Source organism: Agelaius tricolor, unplaced genomic scaffold (assembly GCF_023055355.1).
Source record: "Agelaius tricolor isolate 1412-34295 unplaced genomic scaffold, bAgeTri1.0.p SCAF_18, whole genome shotgun sequence".
In the NCBI taxonomy this organism is placed as follows: domain Eukaryota; kingdom Metazoa; phylum Chordata; class Aves; order Passeriformes; family Icteridae; genus Agelaius; species Agelaius tricolor.
The window spans coordinates 2,979,628-3,007,490 of NW_027269278.1; the positions used below are offsets into that span (position 1 = coordinate 2,979,628).

The 27,863-nt window shown below is 49.7% G+C and overlaps 1 protein-coding gene across 6 annotated transcripts in view; it reads right to left on the minus strand.

Moving 5' to 3' along the window:
* LOC139597580 (protocadherin alpha-C2-like) overlaps nucleotides 1-27,863 on the minus strand; it is a 154,112-nt gene that overhangs the window by 67,056 nt on the left and 59,193 nt on the right. Inside the window, exon 1 of one of the 6 annotated variants that reach the window (XM_071443030.1) lies at nucleotides 21,995-24,505. The exons of 4 other annotated variants lie outside the window; for them this stretch is intronic. In XM_071443030.1, the coding sequence (XP_071299131.1) occupies nucleotides 21,995-24,481 (2,487 nt within the window). In that variant the 5' untranslated portion in view covers nucleotides 24,482-24,505. Of the gene's footprint in view, nucleotides 1-16,484; nucleotides 18,647-21,994; nucleotides 24,506-27,863 lie in introns of those variants that run through there. One more of the 6 variants, XM_071443033.1, reaches the window with a different exon arrangement.

Below are 27,863 nucleotides of genomic sequence, written 5' to 3' on the forward strand. Positions count from 1 at the left end.
TTGTGAGGGAACATCATAAACTTTGATTTTGCAGGCTGGTGGGGCAAAGAGGTTTGACTCTTGCAGAGTAAGAAAGAAGCAAAAAGCCACTAAAAACAGTGTCAAGACCCATCAGACTGGCACCAGTCATAGGGGAGATGGAGGAACTAACAGATCAAAATATTAAAATCATTCCTTTGGAGAAGAAAGAATCCAAAGAACAAAAATATGTTCGTTTTCCTTAGAGAGACTGGTCAAAGACTACAGGCTTCAAACCTCCTTTTTCTTCTTTTTTCTCTCTTTTTTTTTTTTTAATATACCTTCTTTCTATGATATTTAACTTCCAGTTGCCTTATTAGCAAAATTTGCTTTTATTCTCCAAATGCCTCTGATAGCACCAAATCTTTGAGCTATTGCCCTGCCTGTTCTTTGCCTTACAAATTCTCAATTAAATACCTTATTTCCCATGTGCCTGCTTGCACCCTTTTTAGTTTGGGTGCTGGATTTTGTCACCATTCTTTTGATTAATTGCAATTTTAAATAATCTTTAGCAAGTCACAACTCCTTTTGTTATTTTGAAACAAGCAATCTGTAACCCCAGAAATTAACACAGTTAATCCACACTAAAATCCAGCAGCTTGTCTCCAATGGGAAGCAGAGGATGAACAAGGCATTGGCACAAAAACATGGCACACATGGACCAATGATACCCTAGAGCCACCATCCCATTTTATGGCAATTAATATTTTTTTTTATTTTCCTCTGTTTTCAGTATCTTGAGTGTGATTGAATATGTGACAAATTACTCAAGGGAATGGAAATTGCTGTCACCAAGGAAGAACCAAAACAGTGAGAGTTTAAAATCCTCAGTTCCCCACTACCTGATTTCCATCATAGATTTCTGAAAGAACTGATAAATAAAAGCATAGGGATGAAGAGAATTTGTTTTGGCTTAGGTTTTGGGGGAGGGTTTAATATAAACCTGTCAAGTCTGAAGAAGCATAATCTCATTGAAGAAAACCAGCTGTAGATATTAATTTCAATTGGTGAAATCCAGCCTGTGTGACCACAAACCCATTACCTGTTTGTCTGGATACAAATTTGGAGGAAGAACTAAAAGAGAAATGAAGGTACACTGAAAAGGAAGGAAAATAGTCATAGATTATCAAAGACAACAATTTGCTAGACTGGTTTTCAATTCTCCTCAATAGAAACCAACTAAAATTCATCTCATCTATTCTGATTTTAGTAAAACATTGAATACAGTGCAGCATTAAAAGTTTAAGAGTTGGGCTATTCTAACAGCAGTTCCAGAGGACAATCATATGGAATCATTCACTTTAAAGTAAAGGTCATTTATTTACTCTCAGTGCTGTCTGTAGGCTTTGTCTAAACATATATATAGAGAGAGATAGAAATAGATATATAGATATATAAATATATATAAAACAAAGATGAACAGGATGATTTGTTCTGAGCAGGTGACTAAGACTTTAAGACTTTTTAACATCTAAGGCTCAAACATCCAGCATTTAGATGGATGAATTTAGGCAGAAGAACTATCTTGGGAATTAACCTTTACCCATGCATCTCTACCCCCAAAGAAGTTGTGCAATAATACCTATGTGACTGATTAATCAACTTATTAAAACTATGGAGGAGGTAATTGGCCTCCCAAGAGGAATCAGGTGAGGTATTCCCTATGACCTGGGCAAGGAAATATTCCTGTGTACATAAGAAGTCTTTTCTCTGAAACATATGTAAGTCTGGTCACATATTTGCAAGAAAAGCAAGAAATATATATCCAAAAATTAAAAACTGATGCTGAGAAGGGATATCAGCATAACCAGAAAAGTGCAGAGGTGGCCATAGGAAAAAAGACTGAAAGAGATCAACTTGTTTAGCTTGGTCAAACAAAGGCTAAGAAAGGATCTGATTGCTTTCTAAGCCATGGCTAAAACAAGGGAAAAGAGGGAAAGAACTGCTCATACTAAAAGGGAATTGCTGGCACAAAATCAAAAGTCTACAAACTCATAGCAAAGAACAGTTGGCAGGATGTCAGAAGAGCATTTCAAAGCCTTAGAGGAATAACTTTCCAATAGGAATAATGGGAACAGTCTAGTGAATTTTGTAATTAAAATTATTATTTTTACAATTAAAATGTAAATATTTGAATTCAAATATTTAAGATTAAATTGTGACTGATACAGGAAAGGACTGGGCTTGATCTAAATGATGTTTTCTTGTGTTATTCTTTCATACAGGGATTACCCTTCCTTGGCCCACATCACCATTCAACCCCATCCTTCCCTTCCCCTTATCCATCTCCAAATACAATCATATTACTCTCCACATCCCCTCAAGCCCTTTGTCTCAACCAGCTCCTCTTGACACTCTCCCTTCCCCTACCTCTAAAATAACACTCCAAGGCAGGCATCAGACAAGAAAAGTCAGAAGTCAGGGTCAGAAGGAGGCACTTTCCCTTGGTGAATTTTCTCTAATCACTGCTGCTTCTAGGATTTTCTGGGCCTGACCCCAAGAGTAACTTTCATAGCCAAGAAATCTTCCTAAAAACTGATTTCTTGTAACATGGACATGAGGCTGCTGGTTCTGGACAGGTTTTTATTAGCACTGACAGGAGGAATTGGGGAAGTGCTTCACTCTTACACTTGCTGTGTTGTTCCCATCAGAACGAGCCACGGGGAGGGCTTGACACACATCTGCTCTTCACTTGTGTGAGGAAGCCACTGATGCTTAGCCTGCAGCAGTTCAGCCTCAATTGCCAGCCTGTCTCAATGGAAGTGGATCCATTTTTGTCACAGGAAATGCATGCCATGCTGTGCAAAATTATTCCACTCCCATTACAGTTGAGTGAGAAAAATTCTCCATTGCAAGGTTTGCATCTATTTTTGGGTGCAACCTAAATATCGAATGCCAAGTCACAGAGAGGTCACTGTGCTCTGAATGTAGAAATATCTCACAGGCCTTTTGTGCAGCACAATGGCCAACACAAGCAAACAAAAGAACTGGAGCAATCCATGGCTACATGACAATCCAAGAAATCAGTCAGGGAAGCACTGCTTACTTTAGTAATCACTCCTGCCTTTGTATCTCACACAGCACAGCAGCGTGCCCAGCTCTTCACTTAGCTGCCATTTATGCCATGCTGCAGAAAGACACAACAAAATACTGGAAAAGATACAATTACAGTTTACTCTACTGCTCTTATGGCCATACACAGAGCTATTCATAGCTCTAACCCAAATAGAAAACATAAAAGCACAAATGGGTCTCATGTGTCTGCATGTGTAAAAACATTCAAGCCTATTGTTTAATTCAGTAGCAAAAGCAGAATAAGAGTAAAGAAATCCACCCGAATTCTGGAAATACACCTAATTTCTGGAAATTCAATTGAATTTTCATATATGCAGCCCTTTTTCTATTCTACATGCACTGAAAATTGTAATCACCTTCTCAATTAAAAAAACCCAAGAAAATAAAAATCAGGTATTTTAAAAGACATTTTACAATTCTGCTGAAATTGTAATTTAAAAATTTTCAGTGCTTTGAATGATAACTATGAAGTTGCTCCTAGTGCCTTTTAAATATTTGTTGCTTTCTTTTTGTTACATTTCTATTCTTAGGGACCAATAAAATCACCCCTCCTCAAAAGCTCAAAGGGTCATATAGGTTTATATTTTTAATTCCAAATGGGTCAGTCTGAAAGCACTTACAGATTGCATTTAGTCAACATCCAAAATTAAATTTTAATTTTTTTAACTGAAATTTCTAATGGTACATACATACACACACACATATATATGTGTGTGTATAAACTTTATATATATTTTATATTTATATATATATATATATAAACTTTATACATATTCTATATATATTATATGTATATAATATGTATTTTATATATTATTATCTATATCTATAAAGTTAATTCTACAGCTCAAATGCCACTGGAATGATCAGCACCAAATTAATAATAACCATATTAACAAACATTATTTTGGTTTCAAGGGTAGATGGATTTTTACAGTCTCTGCCTCTTCTCCCCTACTCAGCTCAATTAATGTAAAGCCTTTGGACTTTCCACATAAGCCATATTTATGGTTGCCCATCTCTGAGTATTAGAAGCCAAGGAAATAAAATTGCCAAAGATGACATCTGGGATTTATTTTGCCCACTATCAAAAGCTGCAAAAAGGTGTCTCATGATACAAGTTTAAAAATTCACCTGAATGACTGAAATACAGGAAGATGCAATGAGCCACATCACAGTTGTTCAGATTATGGAGATTAGGGATACTTGGGTATTTTTATTATCATTTGGTTCTTTAATGTGTTGGTAGCCTGAGTTTCCAGATCTTGCTCAACTGGAACAAAGAAATGAGTTGTGAGGTGTTTTGAGGGTTTTTGTTTGGTTTTCTTTGTTGTTATGTGTATGTCATCACTATTTTTAGTTTTGCAATTATGAACTACTCTCCAGCCAAAGTTACACCCCCCAGACACTGTCAGGGCTCTCTCAGACGCCTTCTGAGTCAAGATATTGCCAGAACACTTTCCTTTCCCCATTACAAAGGTTCTAACCCAACTTTCTTTGGTTTTCAGATCCTCAGATAATCAATGATGTTCCCAAAGTATCCAATGCATTAGGTACAGATTCTCCACATACTGCCAACTGCTATTTTCCTAGGCTCTACAGTTTCTTCAGGAATGACATCAACTCTTCTTCTTTTGCAAGACCTTGGTATTCCACACACCCCTCTTTGAACAGTGAGAAACCCACAACACCTGCAACCCCCTGCTACTACAGAGAACAAAATTTAAAACTAATTATGACTGATTAAATACTAGGAAAACCATCATCTGTAAATCAAATCTGGTCAGCACATAAATAAGGGAAGGCATGATGAACTTATTGCATAGTGAAGATCAAATTTGGAATTTATCTAGGAGGGAAAGCTTACCAAAATTCACTACCTGGAAACTTAAGAGTAATAAACCAAAATGTTATGTGGTTGAATGTATATTTGATTGTCCAAAGCAGTTATTGAAGCTACCCTTACATCAAGGTTCAAAAAGGAGCTGGGCATTTACATATATTTAAAGATACAATAAAGATTTCAAAGGTGAAAATAAATATAATGGCTATAGATTTAGGACAGCCTCTAATAGTTGTAAACTAGAATTAAAAAACAACAGCAGAAAGCAGAGTGCACCATGTCTGTCTAACCTGAGTTCTTACATTTCCCTTGGAAACACCTGGAGCAGCTCCTACCACACACAGAGCACTGGCCTGCACAGACCCAACAGAGGTTGGTTACTGTTATGCACACCAAGGAATTTGACAGTCTGTAGGCAAAACATCTCAAAACTTCATAAAAATATAAAGACAACTCACAGGGCCTATTAAAAATAGATATAAGACAAGAGAATCTTGGACAAGTAATGCAGCAACGCCCAGCAGATCAGGCCTGCAGACACAGCCCACCATGTGGCCCTACACTGTGATCACTGGAAGATATTCTCTCCTGTGAAATCACTCATCACACTATTGAGAAGAAACCAGCTTGGTCAGAGGCACAGAAGAGAATTGTTTTAGATTCACAAAACCTATGGATTGCTTGGAAAGTGAGATGAGTGCTCCAAGTCACACTTCCTAAAGAGGTGCTGGCTATGGGATTACAGCTATTCCACCGCAGAGCTACCTCAGGCATTGAAAACCAGCATCTTGGCTCAACAAACTATTTCCCTTCAAGAAAAAAAATCTCAGGAATGTCAGGGCAGGGGTAAAAAAAAAAAATTAAAAAATAAAATCACAGACTCTACACAGTGTATTCTAGAACCACCCATTGATTAGAAACTTGCATGGACTTGTATCATGCCCCTACTTAGCTTGCTGAAGACAATGGCTTGGCTTGCAAGGTATTTTGTTTTCACTTACACCTTTACCTTCAGTTGTGTCTGAAAGTCCTTAATGTTTACAGCGGCAAAAAAAATCTCTTTTGTCATCCCATGACAATATTTCAGCCAAAGAGATTCTTTGCTTTAGGAAATACATAAAAGAAACTGAAATTTCCTTCAGGTGCCATGAATTGATGGCTGTTTTCCTGCAAATGCCCTCAGTATGTACTGAGCAGCCTAGTGCAGGCACGAGACCACGTGCCTGGGAGAAAACAGGTGAAAGGAAGAAGCACTTACCACGAGGACAGCGCTCAACCGGTCACTTTGGACCTGCTGCACTTGGATGCAGGGTCCTGGCACTTGTAACCTTGAGCCACTGGGAACATTCCCAGCATCTCCATTGGGGATGCTGCTGTTACCAGGCCCAAGACCTACAGATGCCCTGTACAGGTAGGTGTGAGTGAGTTTACCCACACCAGTGACCTCCAGCATGTCCGGTGGGAAGTGGGAGCTGGGCAGCATGTGCACACTGTAGCAATACTTTTTATAGTCCTCAGCTGGGCAGCAGCAGCCACTGCAGCAGCAAGTCCGGCACCGGCAGAGCCGGACGATGGCGAGGAAGAAGATGAACGCCGCGAAGATGAACGAGACACAGGCAAGGGAAACGATCAAGTAGATGTTGGTGGCATTGAGCAGTGGCGGTGGCTCCCCGCTGTCATCGAAGTCGGGCAGTGCCTGGGGCAGGGTGTCAGCCAGCAGGATGCCCACTGTCACCGTGGAGGAGAGCGGTGGATCCCCGTGGTCCCGCACCACCACCACCACCTTGTGCTTGAGGAAGTCGGTGGAGCGCATGGAGCGCGTGGTGCGCAGCTCGCCGGTGTGCGGCGACAGCTGGAACAGGGTGGAGTCGGAGGAATGGGCCAGGTGATAGGAAAGCCAGGCGTTCTGTGCATTGTCCTCGTCATCTGCCACCACTTTGGTCACCAGGTAGTCCTCATCAGCCAGGCGGGGCACAACTTCCACAGCTACTGAGCCGTTCTGGCTGGTGGGGTACAGGATGGCCGGGGCATTGTCATTCTGGTCTGAGATGTAAACATTCACTCTTATGGCAGCACTCAAGGCTGGTAACCCGTTGTCCTTGGCTTCCACTTGGAAATGGAAGCTCCTAAGCTGCTCAAAATCAAAGGCACGTTTTGCATAGATGCTCCCATTGGCCAAGTTCATAGACAAAAAGCTGGTCAGGGCACTGCCTGCAACTGTGGAATTCCTGAGCGTGTAAGAGACCCGTCCATTCTCCCCTATATCAGGGTCAGATGCCGAGACCTGGTAGAGAAAAGCACCAAGTGGATTGTTCTCCTCCACAAACACATCGAATGCGTCAGCACCAAAGACAGGAGGGTTATCATTCACGTCAGAAATCTGCACCCAAACAGTCTTCTGGGTGGTGAGAGGAGGAGAACCCAAGTCCGTGGCAGTAATGGTGATGTTGTACTCACTGATCAGCTCTCGGTCCAGAAGCTCACTGGTGACAAGGCTGTAGTAGTTTTGAAGGGAAGGCTTTAACTGGAAGGGAAGGTTTTCAGAGATCTGGCAGGTTACTTTCCCATTCTCCCCAGGGTCCTTATCCAAAATACTCAGCAGAGCTATCACTGTGCCAGGAACAGCATCTTCAGGAATGGGACTGGAAAGGGATGTAATTGTAATCTCTGGGCCATGATTGTTCACATCTGTGATTTCCACCAGCAGCTTAGCTGTGCTGGACATGCCAAATGCCCCATTATCCCTTGCCTCAATCAGCATCTCGAGAAGGGGTCTCTGAACAGCTAAAACGCCATTGACTGTCACCTCCCCAGTGTGTGGGTGAATTGAGAACATTCGCTGTAAGTCAGCAGAAGTTGTATTGCTAAAGGAATACCTGACCTCTCCATTTGGACCTTCATCCAAGTCCGTGGCATGCACTTGGACTACCAAAGTGCCACTGGGGGAGTTCTCCAAGATGCTCGCCCTGTAGACCGAGTGCTCAAATTCTGGTGCATTGTCATTGGTATCCAGCACAGTCACAATGACTGGGACATCACCAGACTTTGGAGGGTTCCCACCATCTTTGGCTGTAAGCACAAGTCTGTGAGTGGCTTGCTGCTCCCTGTCTAAGGCTTTCTTCAGCACCAATTCAGGATATTTACTCCCATCCCCGCGTATCTGCATTTCCAGATAGAAATGTTCATCAGGGCTCAGAGTATAATTCTGGACACTGTTAGCACCTTCATCCAGATCTTGGGCGGTGGGGAGTGTAAACCGTGCCCCAGGTGACAGGAACTCCGGGATGTTTATATGATATTCACTTAAGGGGAAGCTGGGGGAGTTGTCATTTATGTCCAAGACTTTGAATTCCATCCTGTAAAGCTCTAGAGGGTTTTCTAACACAAGCTCGTAATTCAGAAGACAGACAGACTTTAACTCACAAAGCTGCTCTCTGTCTATGGGCTCGTTAACAGACAAAGCCCCTGTGCTGGCATTTATATTAAAATATTGCTTACTTGAACCGGTGATCATGCGAAATTTCCGAGCTGAAAGTGTAGCTGCATCTATTCCTAAATCCTTTGCTATGTTCCCAACAGCCGCTCCACGCTCTGTTTCCTCGGCGATGGAATACACTATTTGCCCGTCCGCGGTGCAGCAAATAAGGCAGAAAACCATTAAATAGCCCCGCATGCTTCCTCCCCTGGCTCAGCTCCCCGCAGACCGGCTCAGCAGGAACATAATCCAGAATTTCAGCGAACACCCCAAGTTCCCGGCGCGAGGGAGCGATCGCGCACCGGGGCGCACCGGCGGCAAGTTCGGTGCAGGCGCGGGAGGCTCCGCGGCGGCTCCGCTCCCCCCGGGCCGTGCCGCCGGCTGCCGTGCGGGGCTCGGCGGCAGCTCCGCAGCGCTGCGCCCGCCGCCGCCGCTCGCTGTGACCGGAGCGCCGGCCCCGCGCGGTTCTTAGACGGGCAGCGGCGGCGGCGGCGCCACCCAGAGGCCGCGGAGACACCGGCGGCACCGGGGGAGGGGGCTGCGCTCCCCCCGCCGCCGCTGTCCCGCCGGCCGGCGGCGGCTTCTCCTCCCCTCCTCTTCTCCGTCTCCTTTTTTAACGCCCCGACGGAGATGGAGCGGGGGGCTGCGCGCAGCCGAGTGCGCGTCATGGATGTGCTCCCGTGAAAAAGAGAGGCAGAGCAGAGCCCCCTCCTCCCTCCGCTCCTTGCGGGAGAGGCAGCGAGAGGATGCGCTGTCAGAGAACGGCGGTGGAAGGGAAAGGTGGATGAGAAGTGACAGGCATCGGCTAAACATGGGTCAGCACAGCCCAGCCACGCTCCGGCTGAGCACAACATTTCCCAGAGGGGGTTTAAGAGCACAATTAGAGGAGGCAGTCGACTCTACTACCCCTGTTAAACTTTACGGAAAAAAAAAAAAAAAAAAAAAAAAAAAGGGGGGGGGGAAAGCGGGGAGGGGAAAGAGAATATGAAAAAAGGAAAAAGAAAAAGGCTCTTTCTTCTAAACAAGGGAAATTAACACGAATTATTGGAGAGAAGGGTCTCTGCTCTGACAGTCAGGTCAGCCCCAGCCACAGATGAGCTCCCATCCAGCCTCCCAAAGCAGGATGGGGGTGGCTCCGGTGGCAGGGGGAAATGGGAGGCTGCAGCAGTTCAATTACAGGTATAGAAATAAATATCAGCACCAAAGAGGTTTTGCATTTAGGACACCCCCAGAGATTGTGGGGAGAGATGAGCTGATACCACACAGAGACTGCAGATCATGAGTGGAAAAAAAATAACATCAAAGCTCTCTGCTCCCCCAGCTTTCCACACAAAGGGAACAGTTACCAAATACAGCCAAAAGCAAATACAAGAGGGCAGAAGAGCATTTCAAAATATCCTCCTGGAAAACCTTCCCTGGAACGATCTTCAGCAGCAGTTTATACTGATGGGCCCTGGCAGCACCTCCATCTCCTCTGTTTCCACCTCCCTTCTGTGAGAGCTTGTTGTGATGAGATCCTGATCGATCAAAAGCAAGAGGCTATGAATGTGTAACAAGGACAGATCTTAACCCTTCTCATATTCATTGTGCTTCTTTCTGCAGCTGAGAATTTCCAGGCAAGTGAAACAGAACATTTCAATTATATATAGTATACATAGGGCCTTTCAAAAAGGGAGAAAATCTGGAGCACAGCCAAAAATTGTACATTAAATTAAAAAAAAAAAATCAATACATCTCTTTGCATCTTCACAACTCAGCAGAGCCCCAGGTGAGGTTCTCATCCTGGCACACTGGAACAGATCTTGGTCTGCTCCAGCACAATTGTCTGCAGATGTGATTTTTTTAACTCCAGGAGGTCCTGGCAGTACCTGAACGTTGCATTTTACTTCTGCTCATTGATGCTACAGAATCCCTTACAGCTCAGGGGTAGCAGAGGTGGCAGCAGAAAGCTGAGAGAAAGCTACAAAGCTGCTGCTGTGCACCTCAATCCACAGAGGACATAAACCTGCCAATAACCCATTGCACACTGCATACAGTGCAAATACTCATCGTTTGCTGCTTATCCCTTTTTCTTTTCTTGATTGTTAAGGGCAGAAATGCCCAATTCCTATCCAATCACTACAGAATTATCATCCAGCCTCCCCCCACTCCCAATCTGCCCTAGATTCCTCTTCTGCAACGATGTCATCTACAATACCTGAGACGCTGCTGGGTTTTCTGCTCTGTAGTGATGCCCAGTCGTTCTAAACACCCTGAACCAATGCAATAACATCTATTAAAGTCACAGGAAAGATTGATGCATGTCCCTAACATTAACCTGCAGCAAGGATAAATCCATCTGTCTGGGAAGAGCTGAAAAGCCACATGTTGATCCCTCAGGTGCACACACAGGTAAAACACACAGCCTCTACCTGCCCATCTGTGACTCAGCATACAATGAAGAAACCCAAGAATTTTGGGCTCAACATCCTCCTGTTGAGCAGACAAACCCCCTCAAAGGCAGATTTTCCTCAAATATAATATTGGAATGACAAGCTGTAGTTATTCATTGTGGTGTCTGAAATACTAGCAGTGCTAGCAGAAACTGATTAGTGAATGGCCAAAATGAAAGTAATTGCACATTTGCCTCTCAGATGTACTCACCTTTTGAGACGTATCAGCAGCCTACAATGATATTAGTCTTTATTCCATTCATTTACCACTCAGTTCTTCATCTTTCTGCTATATCTCTAATTTTGCAGCATTGCCCAGTGCTTATCTACAGGTCTCTAAGTGAATTTGTCTTCACTTGTTTTTAACAGTTTTTAAACTTCACCACCCTGCTTTTGTGTTTTGGCATAGCTTGTCCTCCTGTCATTTTCCACTGGGCACAGGGATGTGTCAGGCAGCTTTGCTCACCAGAATGTGCATGTAGCCAGCTGGGCAGAGGGATGTGTCAGGCAGCTTTGCTCACCAGAATGTGCATGTAGCCAGCACCATCTCGGCACCCAGATCCTGCCACGCTGCCTGCCCAACCCAGCACACGAGTTTCTGATCCCCACACCACTCAGGTAAGCAGCTCTGGGTCACAGCCAAGATCCAGTGCTCATTAATGTTAAATATCGAGGGTCAGTCACAACACAGACACTGCTGCCATGAAGGGAATAACACAATTGTGCCACGGGGGCAGAATCCAGCCTTGCCTGTTGTGTGGAGCCACTGCTCTGCTTGGCTGAGTCCCAGGCGTGTTCCTCCCTGCCCGTTTGTGCTTTCCCTTCCACATCCAGCTCAAGGCAGTCCCAAGTGTGCCTTTATACACAGGGTCCCTACTCACTTTTTGGGCCACCCTTCCACCTAATCCTTCTTTTCAGGCTCTCCAATCTCAAAGGTCTCCTCTCCATTTCAATTCACTGACTCTAATTACATTACTATGCTGTGTTAAAGAATTAAGTTGTATTAAACACCTTTAACATAGACACTTTCCTTGGTATCACAGCAGATAATTTAAACCTCCTCATCCTACATTTGCCTTCAGTTTGCCATATCCAAACAATTCCCTATTCCCTTCTCTCTGCTGGACCCAACCTTAGAGCCCGTTTGACCCAGCTGACGGAGGAATTCATCTTTGTGATCCTTCTGAGGTACCATTCCCTTCCACACGACCCCTCACCATGTCTCACTCCCTGACATGTTCAGAGAGCTCTTCCTCCGTGTTCCTCTGCCTGCCTGGTGCTTGCCCTTGCGCCGCCTCGGGGCGCACTCATTCTCCCTCCCTGCTTTACATTTCCTGCCAATCCTCCCCTTTTTCTGCGGTTAGACATCGCTAGTCCAGCCACATTGTGCTTCTGGTGGCTGCCAGAAGAAACTGTTACACCAGCAAAGGCAAAAACGAAAGGTGAAGACCCAAACTGGTTTGTGTGGTGGCTGTGGAGCACCACACGAAGGGACACTTGTGCTTGAACATCATCATGATGTCAGCGATGATTTAAAAGCGCCGTTTCCGCGGGCAATGCATCGGAGGTGGTGCCTTCAATGGAGGTTTGCAGGACACGTCCTGCTCGGTGCTGGGGCTTGGGACAATCCCAGGGGCGCTCACCAGAACCGAGGGGCGCCCATTGGTGCTAAATTAGGGCACTGAACTCCGGAGGGAGACAGCAGGGGAATCTGTGAAGGAGAACGGACGGAACAACAGCTCCGTTGTTCCTCCTCCCAAGGAAACCGATGAGCTCTGCGCGACGCAGGTGCCCCCGGAGGGCAGCTCCAGCCCAAAGGAGCGCATGAAAAGCTCCCACAACAATGGGAACCCGGCAGCGCACAGGGTCTGCCTGCGAACCGAGGACGACCGGACCTCGGATTGAGCCCAGATCGCCCCCACAGAGCCGCCGACGGAGATGCAAGGACCCCGCTATTCCCTTTCACACGAGAAGAAGGACGGGGGTGCCCCGGAGACCCCAAACACCGGGCTCCTCCCTCTCGGGAGGTGTGGCAGGCAGCCCGCCCTGAGCCCTGCGGGAGCCCCCAGCCCAGGCTCGCTCTCAGCCCCGTGCGTCTCCCGGTGGAGGGGACGGAAACAACTTGGGCATCATCGCCGGGCTGATCTGCTCTGAGCCCCTCTTCTTTGCCAAGGCGGGCTGTGCCTGCTGGCAGAGCGAGCAGTGGTGTCAGGATGCCCTTCAAAAAGCTCGCAGCTGCTCCTTGGGGACGCGGGAGCAGAGATGACTTTTAGCTATCAGCAGCCTGGAGTAACGAACCCCTAACGCAGAGGATTTCTATATTCCCACGAAAATCCTCATTACCCGCATGGAGGCACAGAAACAGGGACCCACTGCATGCTATTCAGTACATCGCGGCCAAGATCTCGTCTCTTTAACACGAGGACACAGTTCGGTCTGTTGACCCCCAGTCAGAGACCACCGGACTTGACGGAAGCTGCCGGGGATGACACCAGCGACAGCGGCTACGGGGGCTCAGTCCCGCTCGGGCGGCAGGAGCGCCTCCGAGCCGAGCACTCGGAGTCTCAGCCAACTCCGAGGCAGCAGTGCCGAGCATTTCCTTGCCTTTAAAATCTCGTTTGGAAGCTGTGAAACATCCTCCGGCCGCCACGGCGGAGCAGGCGCTGCTGCCGCTTCCCCCCCGCTTCTCCCGCCCCCGGAGCCGCCCGCAGCAGCGCTCGGCAGCGATCCCGGCTGCCAGGATTGCTCTGGGTCTGATAACACTGCCTGAATCAGCGCCACTCTCCAGAAAAACGGGCGGCGGCAAGAACAGCCTGGGCTTGCAGCGACTGACGGCTCTGCGCGAAACTGGCAGCGTTTATTCAAGGCACTGACGGATATTCCAGAGCCTTCTGTTAACCACTCCTGCCCGGACTATTCCGCGAGATAAAAACATCCACGAGCTGTTTCTAAAGTTAAGATTGTTTTATGTTTCTAACAGAAATATTGAAATATTTTCTTGACAGTGTACGTTTACAACAAACCCCGAAAAACTCTTCAACTCATTATTACAGTCAGAGAAACCAAGGGGAACCGAGCAGAAGCCAAATCCTGCCCTGCCCCAAACGGCACCGAGACCCCCACATAGCCCTTAATCATAACCCAAAGAAACCAGTCGCTTCCCACATCTGTGCACAAATGCTGCTTCTCCATCTTTTGTAGAGGCAGTTAAATCTATTTATAAGCTTAAAATACACGTTTTTCCTTTAGAAAATTGCGGTTCCGTCACACCCATGTGAATAAAGGAAAGAAGTGACAGGTCTACAGAGCTGGGGCGGACCTTGCTCCTCACAATTGAAGGAGTTCACGCATAGTTAAGTGGTGATCACCCACTCCCCTTCAGCACGCGACTCCCGTTCATGATCAAAGGAGACTAAATAAACAATCCCCAGCAAATACACAAAGAACTCAAAGTTAAAGCCGGTACTAAGTGACCTAAGAGAAGAAAAGAGAAAATCGTGGGACACATTGAAATGCTTTTCTACGGATCGACGAGAGATAAGCCATTTCTGCAATACTTTTCAAAAAGGATATGGAGTTTTAAAAATTCATTGCTGTTGTCTGTACACCTATAAACACCATTCTAGTAACTTTGGAAACAACGATCCATCATTTAAATTCTACAGTCCGTGTCCTTCCTCTAGAGAGCTCTATTAGCTCATAACAAAACCAATTGCACTTAGTCAAAATAAAAATACCGCGTTTACAGAGATCACTGTGTCTTAAAAACATGGGGGTTAACCAAACGAATTGAATGCATAACACGAAATATATACGTACTGCTTGTTTTTATTACCCCGGCAGCTTTACATATTTCGCTTTTAAGCTATAGAGAAAATTAAATGAGATAGAAGAGATCTTCACTTTTCCCCTTAAAAATTGTTTTAATTTTCTGACACTGAACAAGAAACACTAAACATGAGCCTGAAGTCTTATCTCAAAGAGTACTTTGAAGCTGGCCGAGATGAGAACCGAGTCAACTCAGTGCCATCAGAGCAAGGAAAAGATCAGCTGATAAATCATGGTGTTGAAAACAACCCAGTAATTAAACAATCGCTTTCTGCGTCGGGAAATCACTGAGGAAAATAGTGCCGAAACTGTTCTCTTGGTATTTTCTGCTCTGCTGCCGAGAGAGCCAAAAGCTTTCAAGCTACCATCATTGAACGCCACACACAAAAGTTTTCCGTTCTAATTTTCCCTTCACCAATTTCCCGCCTTTCTCCTCTCTCACCAAATTTGGACTCTTTTTTCTACTGCGTATTTCTGTACGGATGGAATAAAAGAGACGCCCCATCACTACGAAAAGTGAGATCAGGTCTTGGGGAATGGTAAATCACCACCCCGTTCCTCAAACAGTTCTGCATCTCTCCACAAAGCATCCTGGATTTTCCTGCACGCCGCGCTCACACACGCACATATTTTCGATGGACTTCCAGAGTCAAAACAACGCTCACAACTTCCACCAACGTTCATCAGCTCTTTTCGCCCCCAAATTATCACATCGTGTATTTCAGTTTCTCAAGACTGGCGAATCGTGACAATCAGAAAGCTTCTAATTCTAAAAACTCACGAAGGCATCTTGGCGCTTCACTGATACATCATCAAATAAGACGTTCCAAGACGCAATTACATTCACCTTGAGGGAGATCTCAAACTACTGAACAACTCACAATCAGTTTGAAAGGCGCTTTAAACAGGAAAATGAAATATCCCCTAACACCTAGCAATGCAATTTGACGCTAAAGAGACAGCAAAAACAAAAATTCCAAACACCATTAAAAAAATAACATCCGATGCAAGACACTTTGTTAAAAGCGAAAGAAGAAAACACGAAAATTTTGAGGGGCAGTCAGGTATAGAGAAAATGAAATTTGAAAATGTGAACACGCACATAGAAGGAAGATCATCACGTTTAAATGCAATACACTGCAAAGCTAGGACGTCGTTCTAAAACTCTTATCACAGAAAAAGTGCTTTAATACATCAAAGATTCATGTATTAAGGAAATCGTACTACCAAAGAGAGAAACAAAAATGTCGAAGAATCTTACCACGCTTGAAGCAAGAGGGGAGACAGACGGCCCCTTCCCAGCAGAACCATTTTCTGCAGCAGGATCAGGCGGCGGCGGAGGGAAGTTGGGGCTGAAAACCATGAGGTCGCTCTTGGCAGCGCCGTCCGCCACGCACAGGCTGCGGCTGTGGCGCTGCGAGTAGGACCAGCTGCCCACTTCGCTGGCGCACACGAGCGTCGTGGGCCCGGGCCCCGAGAGCACGGCCGCCCGCGGCGCCCAGCGCGACGCCCCGTACAGCACCACGGCCAGCAGGAAGAGGCTGGACACGGCGCAGATGGCCACCACCAGCCACACGTTGGTGGCCGCGCTCGCCGCGCCGGGCCCCAGCTCCGCGCCCGCCGCCGAGCGCGACACCGCCGACGACGACGACGCCGCTGAGGAGCCCGCGGCCAGCGCCGCCTCGGCGGCCTCGAGCAGCGACACGCTGAGCGTGGCCGTGGCCGAGCGCGCCGGCTCGCCGTGGTCGCGCACGACGATCAGCAGCCTCTGGCGAGGCCCGTCCGCCTCGTCCAGCGCCCGCGCCGTGCTCACCTCGCCGCTGTAGAGCCCCACGCGGAACGGGCCCTTGCCCCGCGGCTCGCACAGCTCGTAGCGCAGCCACGCGTTGTAGCCCGAGTCGGCGTCCACGGCGCGGATCTTGGCCACCACCTGCCCCGCCGGCGCCCCCCACGCCGCCCACGCCCACAGCGTGCCCGACTCCGAGCCCGCCCCCGCCAGCGCCGCCGCCGCCGCCTCCGCTGCCGAGCCCGCGGCCGGCAGCAGCGCCGGCGCGTTGTCGTTCTCGTCCAGCACGAACAGCTGCACCGTGGCGTTGCCGCTCAGCGCCGGCTCCCCCGCGTCCACCGCGCGCACCTCGAACTGCAGCACCTGCAGCTCCTCGTAGTCCAAGGGCTGCAGCGCCCACAGGCGCCCGCTCTCCGCGTCCACCGACACGTAGCTCGACGCCGGACGCCACCCCATGCCACCCGACGACGACGACGACCCCAGGCCGCCGTCCCACACCGAGTAGCTGACGCGCCCGTTGGCCGCCTCGTCCGGGTCCCGCGCCCACAGCCGCGCCAGCTCCGCGCCCGCCGCGTTGTTCTCCCGCGCCAGCACCGTGTACACGGCCTGCGCGAACAAGGGCGCGTTGTCGTTCACGTCCGACACCGGCACCCGCAGCCCGCGCCTGGCGCGCAGCGCCGGCGCCCCGCCGTCCTCCGCACGCACCTCCACCTCGTACTCCGACACCCGCTCCCGGTCCAGCGCCTCGCGCAGCACCAGCGAGTACGAGCCCAAGAACGTCGCCTCCAGACCGAACGGCGACGCCGGCCACACCCAGCACCGCACGCGACCGTTCTCCCCCGAGTCCCGGTCCGACACGCTCAGCAGGGCCACCACCGTCCCCACCGACGCGTCCTCCGCCACCGGCACCGACAGCGACGTCACCCACACCTCCGGAGCGTTGTCGTTCACATCCAACACCTCCAGCTCCACGCTGCAGTGACCCGACAGTGGGGGGAAGCCTTTGTCCCTTGCTTCTACAGGGATCTCGTATCTATTCATTTCTTCATAGTCTAATTTGCCTTGCAGTCTGATTTCCCCTTTGTTTTCGTCGATGGTGAACATTTCTTTAATTTTTGTACTAACACGTCTACTAAATACATATATAATATCACTATTGATCCCTTCGTCAGGATCCGTGGCACTAAGCGTGACTAACAGAGTCCCGAGCTCAGAACCTTCTAGGGCTTTAACTTTATACACGGACTGGTTGAACTGGGGCGCGTTGTCGTTCGCATCCAGCACCGAGATCACCAGCTCCATCGTGCCCGTCAGAGATGGCCGGCCCCCGTCAGTCGCTGTCAGCACCAACCGGTGCACGGGAATCGTCTCGCGGTCCAGGGGTTTCGTTAAAATAAGACCCAAAGATGCCCTCTGGTCATTATTCCCCTGATGATCAAGACTGAAATGCTCGCTGGGGCTGAGTGTGTAGGTGAGCTGCGCGTTCGCTCCGATATCCGCATCCGACGCGCCCTCCAGTGGGAAACGAGACCCCGGCAGAGACGATTCCGCGATGTTAAGGGTTTCTTCGTCCACACGGAAGACGGGGGCATTGTCGTTGATGTCGGTGACCTCCAGCTGCACATGGAAGACGCGCAGCGGCCGCTCCAGCAGCACCTCCAGGCGCAGTGCGCACGGCGCGCTCTTGCCGCACAGCTCCTCCCGGTCGAGCCGCGAGCTCACCAGCAGCGCGCCGCTCGCCCCGCTCACCTCCACGCTCGCCCGCCGGCCCTGCGCCACCAGCCGCAGCCGCCGCGCCTCCGCCTCGCCCGCCTCCAGGCCCAGGTCCTGCGCCAGACGGCCCACCACCGTGCCGGCCTTGGCTTCCTCCGGCACCGAGTAGCGCACCTGCCCGCCCGACAGCGCCCAGGCCGCCTGCAGCACCAGCACCCGCAGCACGGGCCCCCACCGCATCGCCGCCGCTGTCGCCTCCGCTGCCTTCCCTGGCCCTGACCGGTTCTCCGCCGCTCCCCCGCCGTCCGCCTTAGGGTCTCCCTGGGAGAAGCGGAACGCCGCTCCGCTTTCCCGGCGCCCCGCCCGGGCCTGTCCGGCGCATCCTTTCTCCGGCTGACGGTACCGTGACTGAGGCTCGGGGAGGAGCTGCCGCCCTTCCGTGGCTCACGGCGCCTTCGCGGCCAACAGCGGCACCTGGTGTCCGACCGCGGCTCCTCCCGTGAGCTGCCGCCTGCTGCCCTCCTCCCGCTGCGGCTCCGCGCGGGGACGGACCTGCCGTGGCTCCGCCCGCTCGGCCGAGGCGCTCCGAGATTTCCCTTCCGAACACTGCCTTCCTCCGCAGCCGTAATTGTTGGTCCTTTTGTCTCCTTCCCTTCTCCTTCTCTTCTTCCTGTTCTCCTTCCTTAAGGCACTTTAACTGAGAAGCACTTACTTGCCAAAATGTACATTCAATTGAACGCCCATATTAACCTAGGAATCATTCCGAGGAATATCTTCACTGCATAAAGCTACTTCTGATCTCCAGACTTCATCTTCTCTCATGCCTGAGGAGGCATAACTCAATTTTCTCATTTATGTTTTCTTCCGGAAGATACTGCAGCTGTTTCCTCTGCAGAAGAAGACTGTATCCTTGATCTTCCATCTATAGAAAGTACTCAGGTCTTCAGAAGACATAGATTCACATGTAATGTACTTAGTCTAATCCAGGAATGCTAGAAACTAACAGAAATTGCTTACCTTTTCATGGCTTTGTGACAGGGATGTAGCTGAGCAATTCCACATTGTCTCCTTGGTTTTTTGTAGAGTAAATAATACAGTAAACCCATCATATTACAAAGAGTACCTGTGTCTGTCCATAGCAGAATTGTTTTACCTTCTGAAGTGTATTTCCAACCTAGTAAAGCATCAGCAAATACCAACTCCAAAGACTTTCAACTCCGTCAGCGACTCCCTAACTCTACGCTCTCAACATTCCAACACAGCAGAAATCCTCTCAGAAGGGTGAAATAGCTCAGGGAACCTGAACTCTCTCATCTTTATGTATCAGTATTTTCTCTAAGTTTTATCCCCCAAGTGTAGTTGCACAATGAAGGTCAAGGTCTTGGTTATCATTTTTAGGCAGGTAGAAACTCACAGTATGGCAAAACCGTGTGCCTGTTACTGATGGAGATGAGCTGCTGCAGGACACAGCAGAACCATTCAACCATGGCACAACTGGGGATGAGATAAAAGGGTTGCACCTGCTCTGGCAAGGCACAGTTCATCTCATAACAGGTTCCCAGGCTCCCACCTCATTTACTGACATAAAGACATCAGAGTCTCTTCTCTACACAGCTACAGCATTTTCTGCTGCCCTGCCCTCTAGGCCAGGCAGTAACAGAAACCAGGGAATTTCACAGATTACTGAGCTGCTGGTTATACTACAGGAAGAATCAACAATGCATGCACCCAAAGGTAAAAAGCAACAGCAAAAAAAGGAACATACAAAACGCTAAAAAAGTCCATGCAGGTCTGTCAAGAGATATTTTTAATGACACCTGCTGCTATTCTAACTGTTGTCTTGATTTATTATTGGTCTCCATTGTTAGGCCTGTGTTCAAGGATCACTGTTCAAAATTTCAGGGAAGCAGGGCTGAAAAAGCAAACAGGTTTTTTCCATTGTCTTAAATCCCTGCTGTATTGCCAACATTTCTGTATCCGTTTCTATGAAGGCAGAAACAAAGGAAACCTGAAGCCTCACAGCTTTCTCTCAAAGTAAAATTGACCTTAAGAGACTACAAGACAGTGAAGCACAGTTCAGTGAAAATATTATTGGGCAATGACACTACAGCATCAGTGCAGGAGGAGTAACTCTGGAGCTCAGAATTCTCTAGCACTTAGGCTTAACATTTTTTCCAGTGAAATCTTCTGTTCCAGTAGTTTGCTTTCTGATTATGGAGCATTGTGGAGCCACCCTTTATTTTTCAGCTGTATCTATTAAGCTGAATTAATATTATAATGTATATATTAAGGAGCACAGACTCTGCAATAAAAGAGCATTATTTGGCAGCATTGCTTTCACTCACAATTGCCAACACATCTCCTGATAAAGTCAAGCTAAATCACTCTCTGGAAATTGGGAGTTTCAAGCATCATCCATCTTCATTTCCACGTGATTATCATAAGGCAAGCACACAATGAGACAAAAAAAAAATCAGTTTATTTAAAAACCTATTCTCAGGGAAGGGAAAAACAAAATTAAATTAAGTAAACACAAATAAGATCATGTCAAAACCCCACAACATCCTAGAAATACAATGCCTATGACTGATGACTACATAGGACTACCCAAGTCAGAAACCAAACTGAGGTGCTTCTACAAATACATTAACCATCAAAATCAAGTCCTTTACCAACATGTCTTGCTCAGTCTAGCACTACAGCTGCACATTTTGACATCTGCTTTGCTTTGTGTTCTTCTGCAATTAAGTACCTTACATCAGAAAGTTCATTTCAATCATACTTCGAAGGGGGAAGTGTAAAATGCATCTGTCATTTTCACGTCCATAGTAATTCTGTAGTACTTCACAAATTAATATATACCATGCACGGTGAAGAGACAAGAACTTTAAATATAGATTTTTGTTTCAAAGGTGCAACAGAGGAGGAGAGACATTTGAGTAAGAAAAGACTGGAATCCAGCAATTCACAGCAGTTAAAAGCAAGAAATTCATTAGAACTGCCCCACCTGTAAGACAGGGAAATGTGGGCAAGTGAAGACACTCCATTCAAAATGAAAGACTGAAAGAGGCGCTCAGAGTTGTGATTAACTCCACAGGTGGAAGAAAATCAGACCTGATAAGACCAGCAAGATAAGGTTAACACTCCAGTCGGGCAGAAATCTTTATCAAGAATTATTCTATTTAGTAACTCACGAGGGGATCTCAGAAAGTCATGAACAGTGATGTATCAAAGATTACAGGAGATATCACCCTATGAAGCAGAGTTCAAATACAGGTCTGCAAGAAATAACTGCAGAAAAAGATGATGACTCTGAAGACCTTGGTAAGAAAATGGCAAAATGTTTTTTATGCAGGGGACTACAAAGCAGAGGAGACAAGAAAAATATGTGGCTTCAAGAGAGATTATGACTGATTCTGAAACAGCTACTGAAGGTTCTAGAACTACAAAATAGAGAAGAAAGTGACATACAGACGAACTCTATTCTCAATGATATCAAAAATGCAAGACTCACAAGACACTGCAAGAAAAAAAAGTATTTCATTCAACTTGGCTCCGAGGTCAGCAAGACTTAAGTATTTTGCCAAGCTCCCCTCCTTAACAAGGTTAAAAGAAGAGAGAAGATCACAGTGGCATAAAAAACCTGCCAAGATACAACACATTACAGGCATCGAAGAGGAGGGATAACACAACCAACACCCAGAGGGTAAATGACCATGAAACACGGAGCGGACCCCACGGCGCGAGGGCGAAATACAGCTCCAGGTAGGAACTGCGCAGGGGGCGGTGAGAGGGGACAGAGCGAGAAAGAGAGAAACACTGACCGTGCCGAGGAGAGCGGAGGGATCCGGCTGCGTGTCCTTGGCTGCAGGGCCGGGCGGCGGCGGAGGGAAGTTGGGGCTGAAAACCATGAGGTCGCTCTTGGCAGCGCCGTCCGCCACGCACAGGCTGCGGCTGTGGCGCTGCGAGTAGGACCAACTGCCCACTTCGCTGGCGCACACGAGCGTCGTGGGCCCGGGCCCCGAGAGCACGGCCGCCCGCGGCGCCCAGCGCGACGCCCCGTACAGCACCACGGCCAGCAGGAAGAGGCTGGACACGGCGCAGATGGCCACCACCAGCCACACGTTGGTGGCCGCGCTCGCCGCGCCGGGCCCCGGCTCCGCGCCCGCCGCCGAGCGCGACACCGCGGACGACGACGACGACGCCGCCGAGGATCCCGCGGCCAGCGCCGCCTCGGCGGCCTCGAGCAGCGACACGCTGAGCGTGGCCGTGGCCGAGCGCGCCGGCTCGCCGTGGTCGCGCACGACGATCAGCAGCCTCTGGCGAGGCCCGTCCGCCTCGTCCAGCGCCCGCGCCGTGCTCACCTCGCCGCTGTAGAGCCCCACGCGGAACGGGCCCTTGCCCCGCGGCTCGCACAGCTCGTAGCGCAGCCACGCGTTGTAGCCCGAGTCGGCGTCCACGGCGCGGATCTTGGCCACCACCTGCCCCGCCGGCGCCCCCCACGCCGCCCACGCCCACAGCGTGCCCGACTCCGAGCCCGCCCCCGCCAGCGCCGCCGCCTCCGCCTCCGCTGCCGAGCCCGCGGCCGGCAGCAGCGCCGGCGCGTTGTCGTTCTCGTCCAGCACGAACAGCTGCACCGTGGCGTTGCCGCTCAGCGCCGGCTCCCCCGCGTCCACCGCGCGCACCTCGAACTGCAGCACCTGCAGCTCCTCGTAGTCCAAGGGCTGCAGCGCCCACAGGCGCCCGCTCTCCGCGTCCACCGACACGTAGCTCGACGCCGGACGCCACCCCATGCCACCCGACGACGACGACCCCGCGGCCACACCGCCCAGGCCGCCGTCCCACACCGAGTAGCTGACGCGCCCGTTGGCCGCCTCGTCCGGGTCCCGCGCCCACAGCCGCGCCAGCTCCGCGCCCGCCGCGTTGTTCTCCCGCGCCAGCACCGTGTACACGGCCTGCGCGAACAAGGGCGCGTTGTCGTTCACGTCCGACACCGGCACCCGCAGCCCGCGCCTGGCGCGCAGCGCCGGCGCCCCGCCGTCCTCCGCACGCACCTCCACCTCGTACTCCGACACCCGCTCCCGGTCCAGCGCCTCGCGCAGCACCAGCGAGTACGAGCCCAAGAACGTCGCCTCCAGACCGAACGGCGACGCCGGCCACACCCAGCACCGCACGCGACCGTTCTCCCCCGAGTCCCGGTCCGACACGCTCAGCAGGGCCACCACCGTCCCCACCGACGCGTCCTCCGCCACCGGCACCGACAGCGACGTCACCCACACCTCCGGAGCGTTGTCGTTCACGTCCACCACCTCCAGCTCCACGCTGCAGTGACCCGACAGCGGTGGTGTCCCTTTATCCGTCGCTTCGACTTGCAATTCATGTAAACGAACGTCTTCGAAGTCCAAAGTACTCTTCAGTCTGATCTCGCCCGTCTTGGAGTCAATAGTAAAGAGTTCTTTGTTACCAATAGGAGTCGAACCCAAGATGCTGTAAGAAAACTCCTTATTGCTTCCTTCGTCCGGATCCGTGGCATTCACACGTACTACGAGCGTCCCCTCTGTAGCGTTCTCCGGCAGCTGCACTTTATACACGGATTGGTTGAACTGGGGCGGATTGTCGTTCGCATCCAGCACGGAGATCACCAGCTCCATTGTCCCCGTCAGAGACGGCCGGCCCCCGTCAGTCGCCGTCAGCACCAACCGGTGCACGGGAATTCTCTCGCGGTCTAAGGAATTTGCGAGTACCAGAAACAGAGACTTCCTGTTTTCATCCGACGATTTCACATCGAGTGTAAAATATTCACTGGGGCTGAGTGTGTAGGAGAGCTGAGCGTTCGCCCCGATATCCGCATCCGACGCCCCCTCCAGTGGGAAACGAGACCCCAGCAGAGACGATTCCGCGATGCTGAGGTTTTTCCGGGCGGCGGGGAAGACGGGGGCATTGTCGTTGATGTCGGTGACCTCCAGCTGCACATGGAAGACGCGCAGCGGCCGCTCCAGCAGCACCTCCAGGCGCAGCGCGCACGGCGCGCTCTTGCCGCACAGCTCCTCCCGGTCGAGCCGCGAGCTCACCAGCAGCGCGCCGCTCGCCCCGCTCACCTCCACGCTCGCTCGCCGGCCCTGCGCCACCAGCCGCAGCCGCCGCGCCTCCGCCTCGCCCGCCTCCAGGCCCAGGTCCTGCGCCAGACGGCCCACCACCGTGCCGGCCTTGGCTTCCTCCGGCACCGAGTAGCGCACCTGCCCGCCCGACAGCGCCCAGGCCGCCTGCAGCACCAGCACCCGCACCAGCGCCGCACAACAACGCTCGCCCATCCTTCCTGCCGCTCTGCCCGCCGCCGCCGCTCTGCCTGCCGGCCCCGGACCGGGCCCCGCACGGCTCCCCGCCGCCGCCCGGACGCGCCGCCTCTGCTGCCCGGCCCGAGCCGCCCCCCCCGCGCTCACAGCCGGGCTCTCCGCCGCACCGGGGCGGAGCCGCCCACACCGAGCCGTTCCTGAGCCTGCAGCGACACCGTGCGCTGCTCCGCCGCCTCACACGCTCCGTGACAGCGCCTGTGCCTCCGCTCCGTCATGGCCACCTCCTCTGCTGTTTCTTCTTACCGTGCTCCTTTTATATTTCATTCTTTGGACTTTTCCCGCTGCTCTCTTTTTACCCCTTCTGCTATCTCGCCCGTCGCCTCCGGAGCCAGACTGCAGGAAAAACAAGCTGGATCCACCAACTCGACTTACGCGGCATTAGCGTCGGACCGCGGAATATTCGCATGGAGGCGGGGGCTCTTGAGAACCAGCTCCACCCAGCGATTAGAGGTAAGGGCGTTTCATACTGCTCATCTCCTTCGCTGTTAATTTCTTTTTCGTCTTTCTCATCTTCCATTCTAAATTACCTTCTTGTCTCATACCTTCATAGCATCTTCTCTCTTCCTTTTCTCTCACTCCCTTTATGTCTTCCTTTCTTGCTCTTCTTCTTTTCTGTTTACAGCGACAGCATCTGGGACATACCAGTAAATTCGTCCGTCCATCCTTCATTTCTTCCATTTTCCCATCTTCCTCTTCACTCTCCTTATGCACACACATACTCTCTTCTTCCTCATCTCCTTTACAAATGTATTTTTCCATTACTTCACTCTCCCCATGAAGCACAAACACACCATTGGTGACACTTCTCGTTCCCCTCAGTTGACATCTTTCATCTCTCGACTCAAGGAGCAAACTTCCTGCTCCCTTCAAGTCTGTGCCAGACTGCCAGCTTGCTCTTTCACCTCGCTTTCTGGAAGGGAATCACACTCTTCAGGCTCCATCCTCTCAAGGGAGAGAATTCACAGCCCTCTCAAACACAGGCCAAATCCCTAGGTACTTTGACATTGTGTAAACACACTTGACTAAGCACAAACAACCCAGAGAATCTTCAGGAACTCAAAGCCATCAAGGCTCAGTATATAATTCCCTGATTGCTGAATAAAATTTAGAGCAACCACAGCTTCCAAGCACTCTTCATATACTCTGATGAAAAGCTGTTCTTCAGGCCTCATTTGCCTCCTGCATGCTGAAAGTAAATTTCTGGCTCCATATTTCAGGCAGGCCAGAACAGTCAAAAACACACAGAAAGAATGTCCAACCCCAGGGGCAAATTCCCCATCAAATCCCTCTGTGCAGCCAGATCCAACAGGTAAAGGCAACAGAGCCATTTTATCTCTGTCATTTTCTCTGAGAAAACACTCCTGACTCCCAACGCATCCACTCTGAAAAATGCGTTAAGGTCCCTACTTCTTCTGTGCTTGCTGTTATTTGCTCATACTGTGTCTGGAGAAAGAAGTTAGGAATGGGAGGAGGCAGTGGTGCTCTGCTGATCCAGTAAAGGAATCAAAGAACATTTCAAACTTGAAGGCATCCATAAGCATCATCAAGTCCAGCTCCAAATCCAGGCACATTCGGTTAATCCAAAACGAAGATACCCTGACTGAACACATATAAAGGTACAACTGTATTCCAGACTCATCTTCTTTAGGCAGCAGGAACTTACCTGAAGCATCCTTGACTCCTTCTTCAGACAATATTTACTGTCAAGAGAGGGAATTGATTCTGAAGCATATTTTCTTTTAATGTTATCAGAGATTTCTGGGGAAGATGAATAGGAGAAAATGACCCACGTTCTGCAAAACCCTCTAAATCACTGAACAGATCACAACAATCCTTCATGTACTTATATCACATGCTAAGTAGAAGAGATGCTGCAAATCTAAGGACATTCTCCCAAGCTCAGCCTCAGCTTAGAAGACTGGAAAATCCATCTCTCATACCCGTGGTCAACTACTGCAAACTCTGCTACCTGACAGCTGCCAAAATTCAGCAGTCTGCATTTCATCCACTGTTAACAACACATGGCCAATGCAAAAGAAGAAAAAATTCTAAAAGATGGAATGTTTTGGTAAAAGGAGAGAAGAAAATTAGAAGGTTCCATTCCACCATATTAAAATGCCAAGTCTGTAAACTTCTTGGTTATGCACAGAAGTTTTTCCACTCCCTATCAAGACAAGAGCAGGGATATAAACCAGGAGAGCTTCAGAGAAGACTGACCAACAAGACTGATAATTGGAAACGCTGCTGTTTCACCAACACCATATGTTCAAAAGCAAGTGATCTAAGTTGTGTATGGAAGATGTCTTCACATCTGCCAGGAAGAGCACAGAGAATACCAAGGATACACAGGACTTCAGAAGCACCTGAGAGGATCCCAGGAGAGCAACCCTGGGTGACAGGTGTCTTCACAAGGTTTTCCAGTGGATTCCTCTATCCCAAGCTCTGGGAAATGAATCTTCAGCTAAGCAGGTGGCTGGAGCTTTTCTTCCCCAGTGATAGGGCTTATGCTCCACAGCATCTCCATTTCCTCAGTAATAAACTTCTCCACTCAAAGTCATGACAGAGGGCCCAAGCAGTACTCCCTGCCACTCAGAGGATTACAGCTGTAGCAGCCAAACTGCCCCACCAAAACAGGTTGCACCAGCAATAAAACCCACTCTGACATGATCCAGGCCTTTGCACATCCCCACCTTCCCTCACAATTGGCAAAAAGACCTTAGGAAGAGATGCAATTCACCCTAAACGTGCTGAGCTTTTTCAGCAATCTTAGATGGAAACACCACAGAGCTACACATTAGAGATGTTTAAAATTCTGTGATCAGAGTCACAGCTCTGATCCTGGCCCAGATGTATATTTATTTTGAGAGAACCACACCAAATGCTGAAGCACAAGCACAGTCAAACTGTAGGGGAGAATTTCTACAGTAACATCAGGGCTGGGCTGCTCTGCAGGGTTTGGTGTGGCCATGCAGGTGTCAGGGTTAAGCACGACCAGGGAACACCCATTTCTACTGAGGCTGACCCTGCAAGTGCTCAGGTAGGAGATATGAGGCACACACAGATTATACCCTCTTCCTCATCACATCCTCTTGCAAATCCCACTTGACAAGCAGCAAGGAACCATCCTGGCAAAATCAACAGCTGAGGAAGCCGCTTTAGATGTGGACTCCTACACAAGGACTCCAGCAAGCTCCAGTCCTACCCTCACACAATGCCTTCCTCAAAAGAGGGAAGTGGCTCATTAAACAATCTTCATCATTGCATTTCCTCTTACCAACACATTCCATACAGTAATGATGTATCAGCACAAATCTCTTTCTGTTCTGGGATAACTTCATCA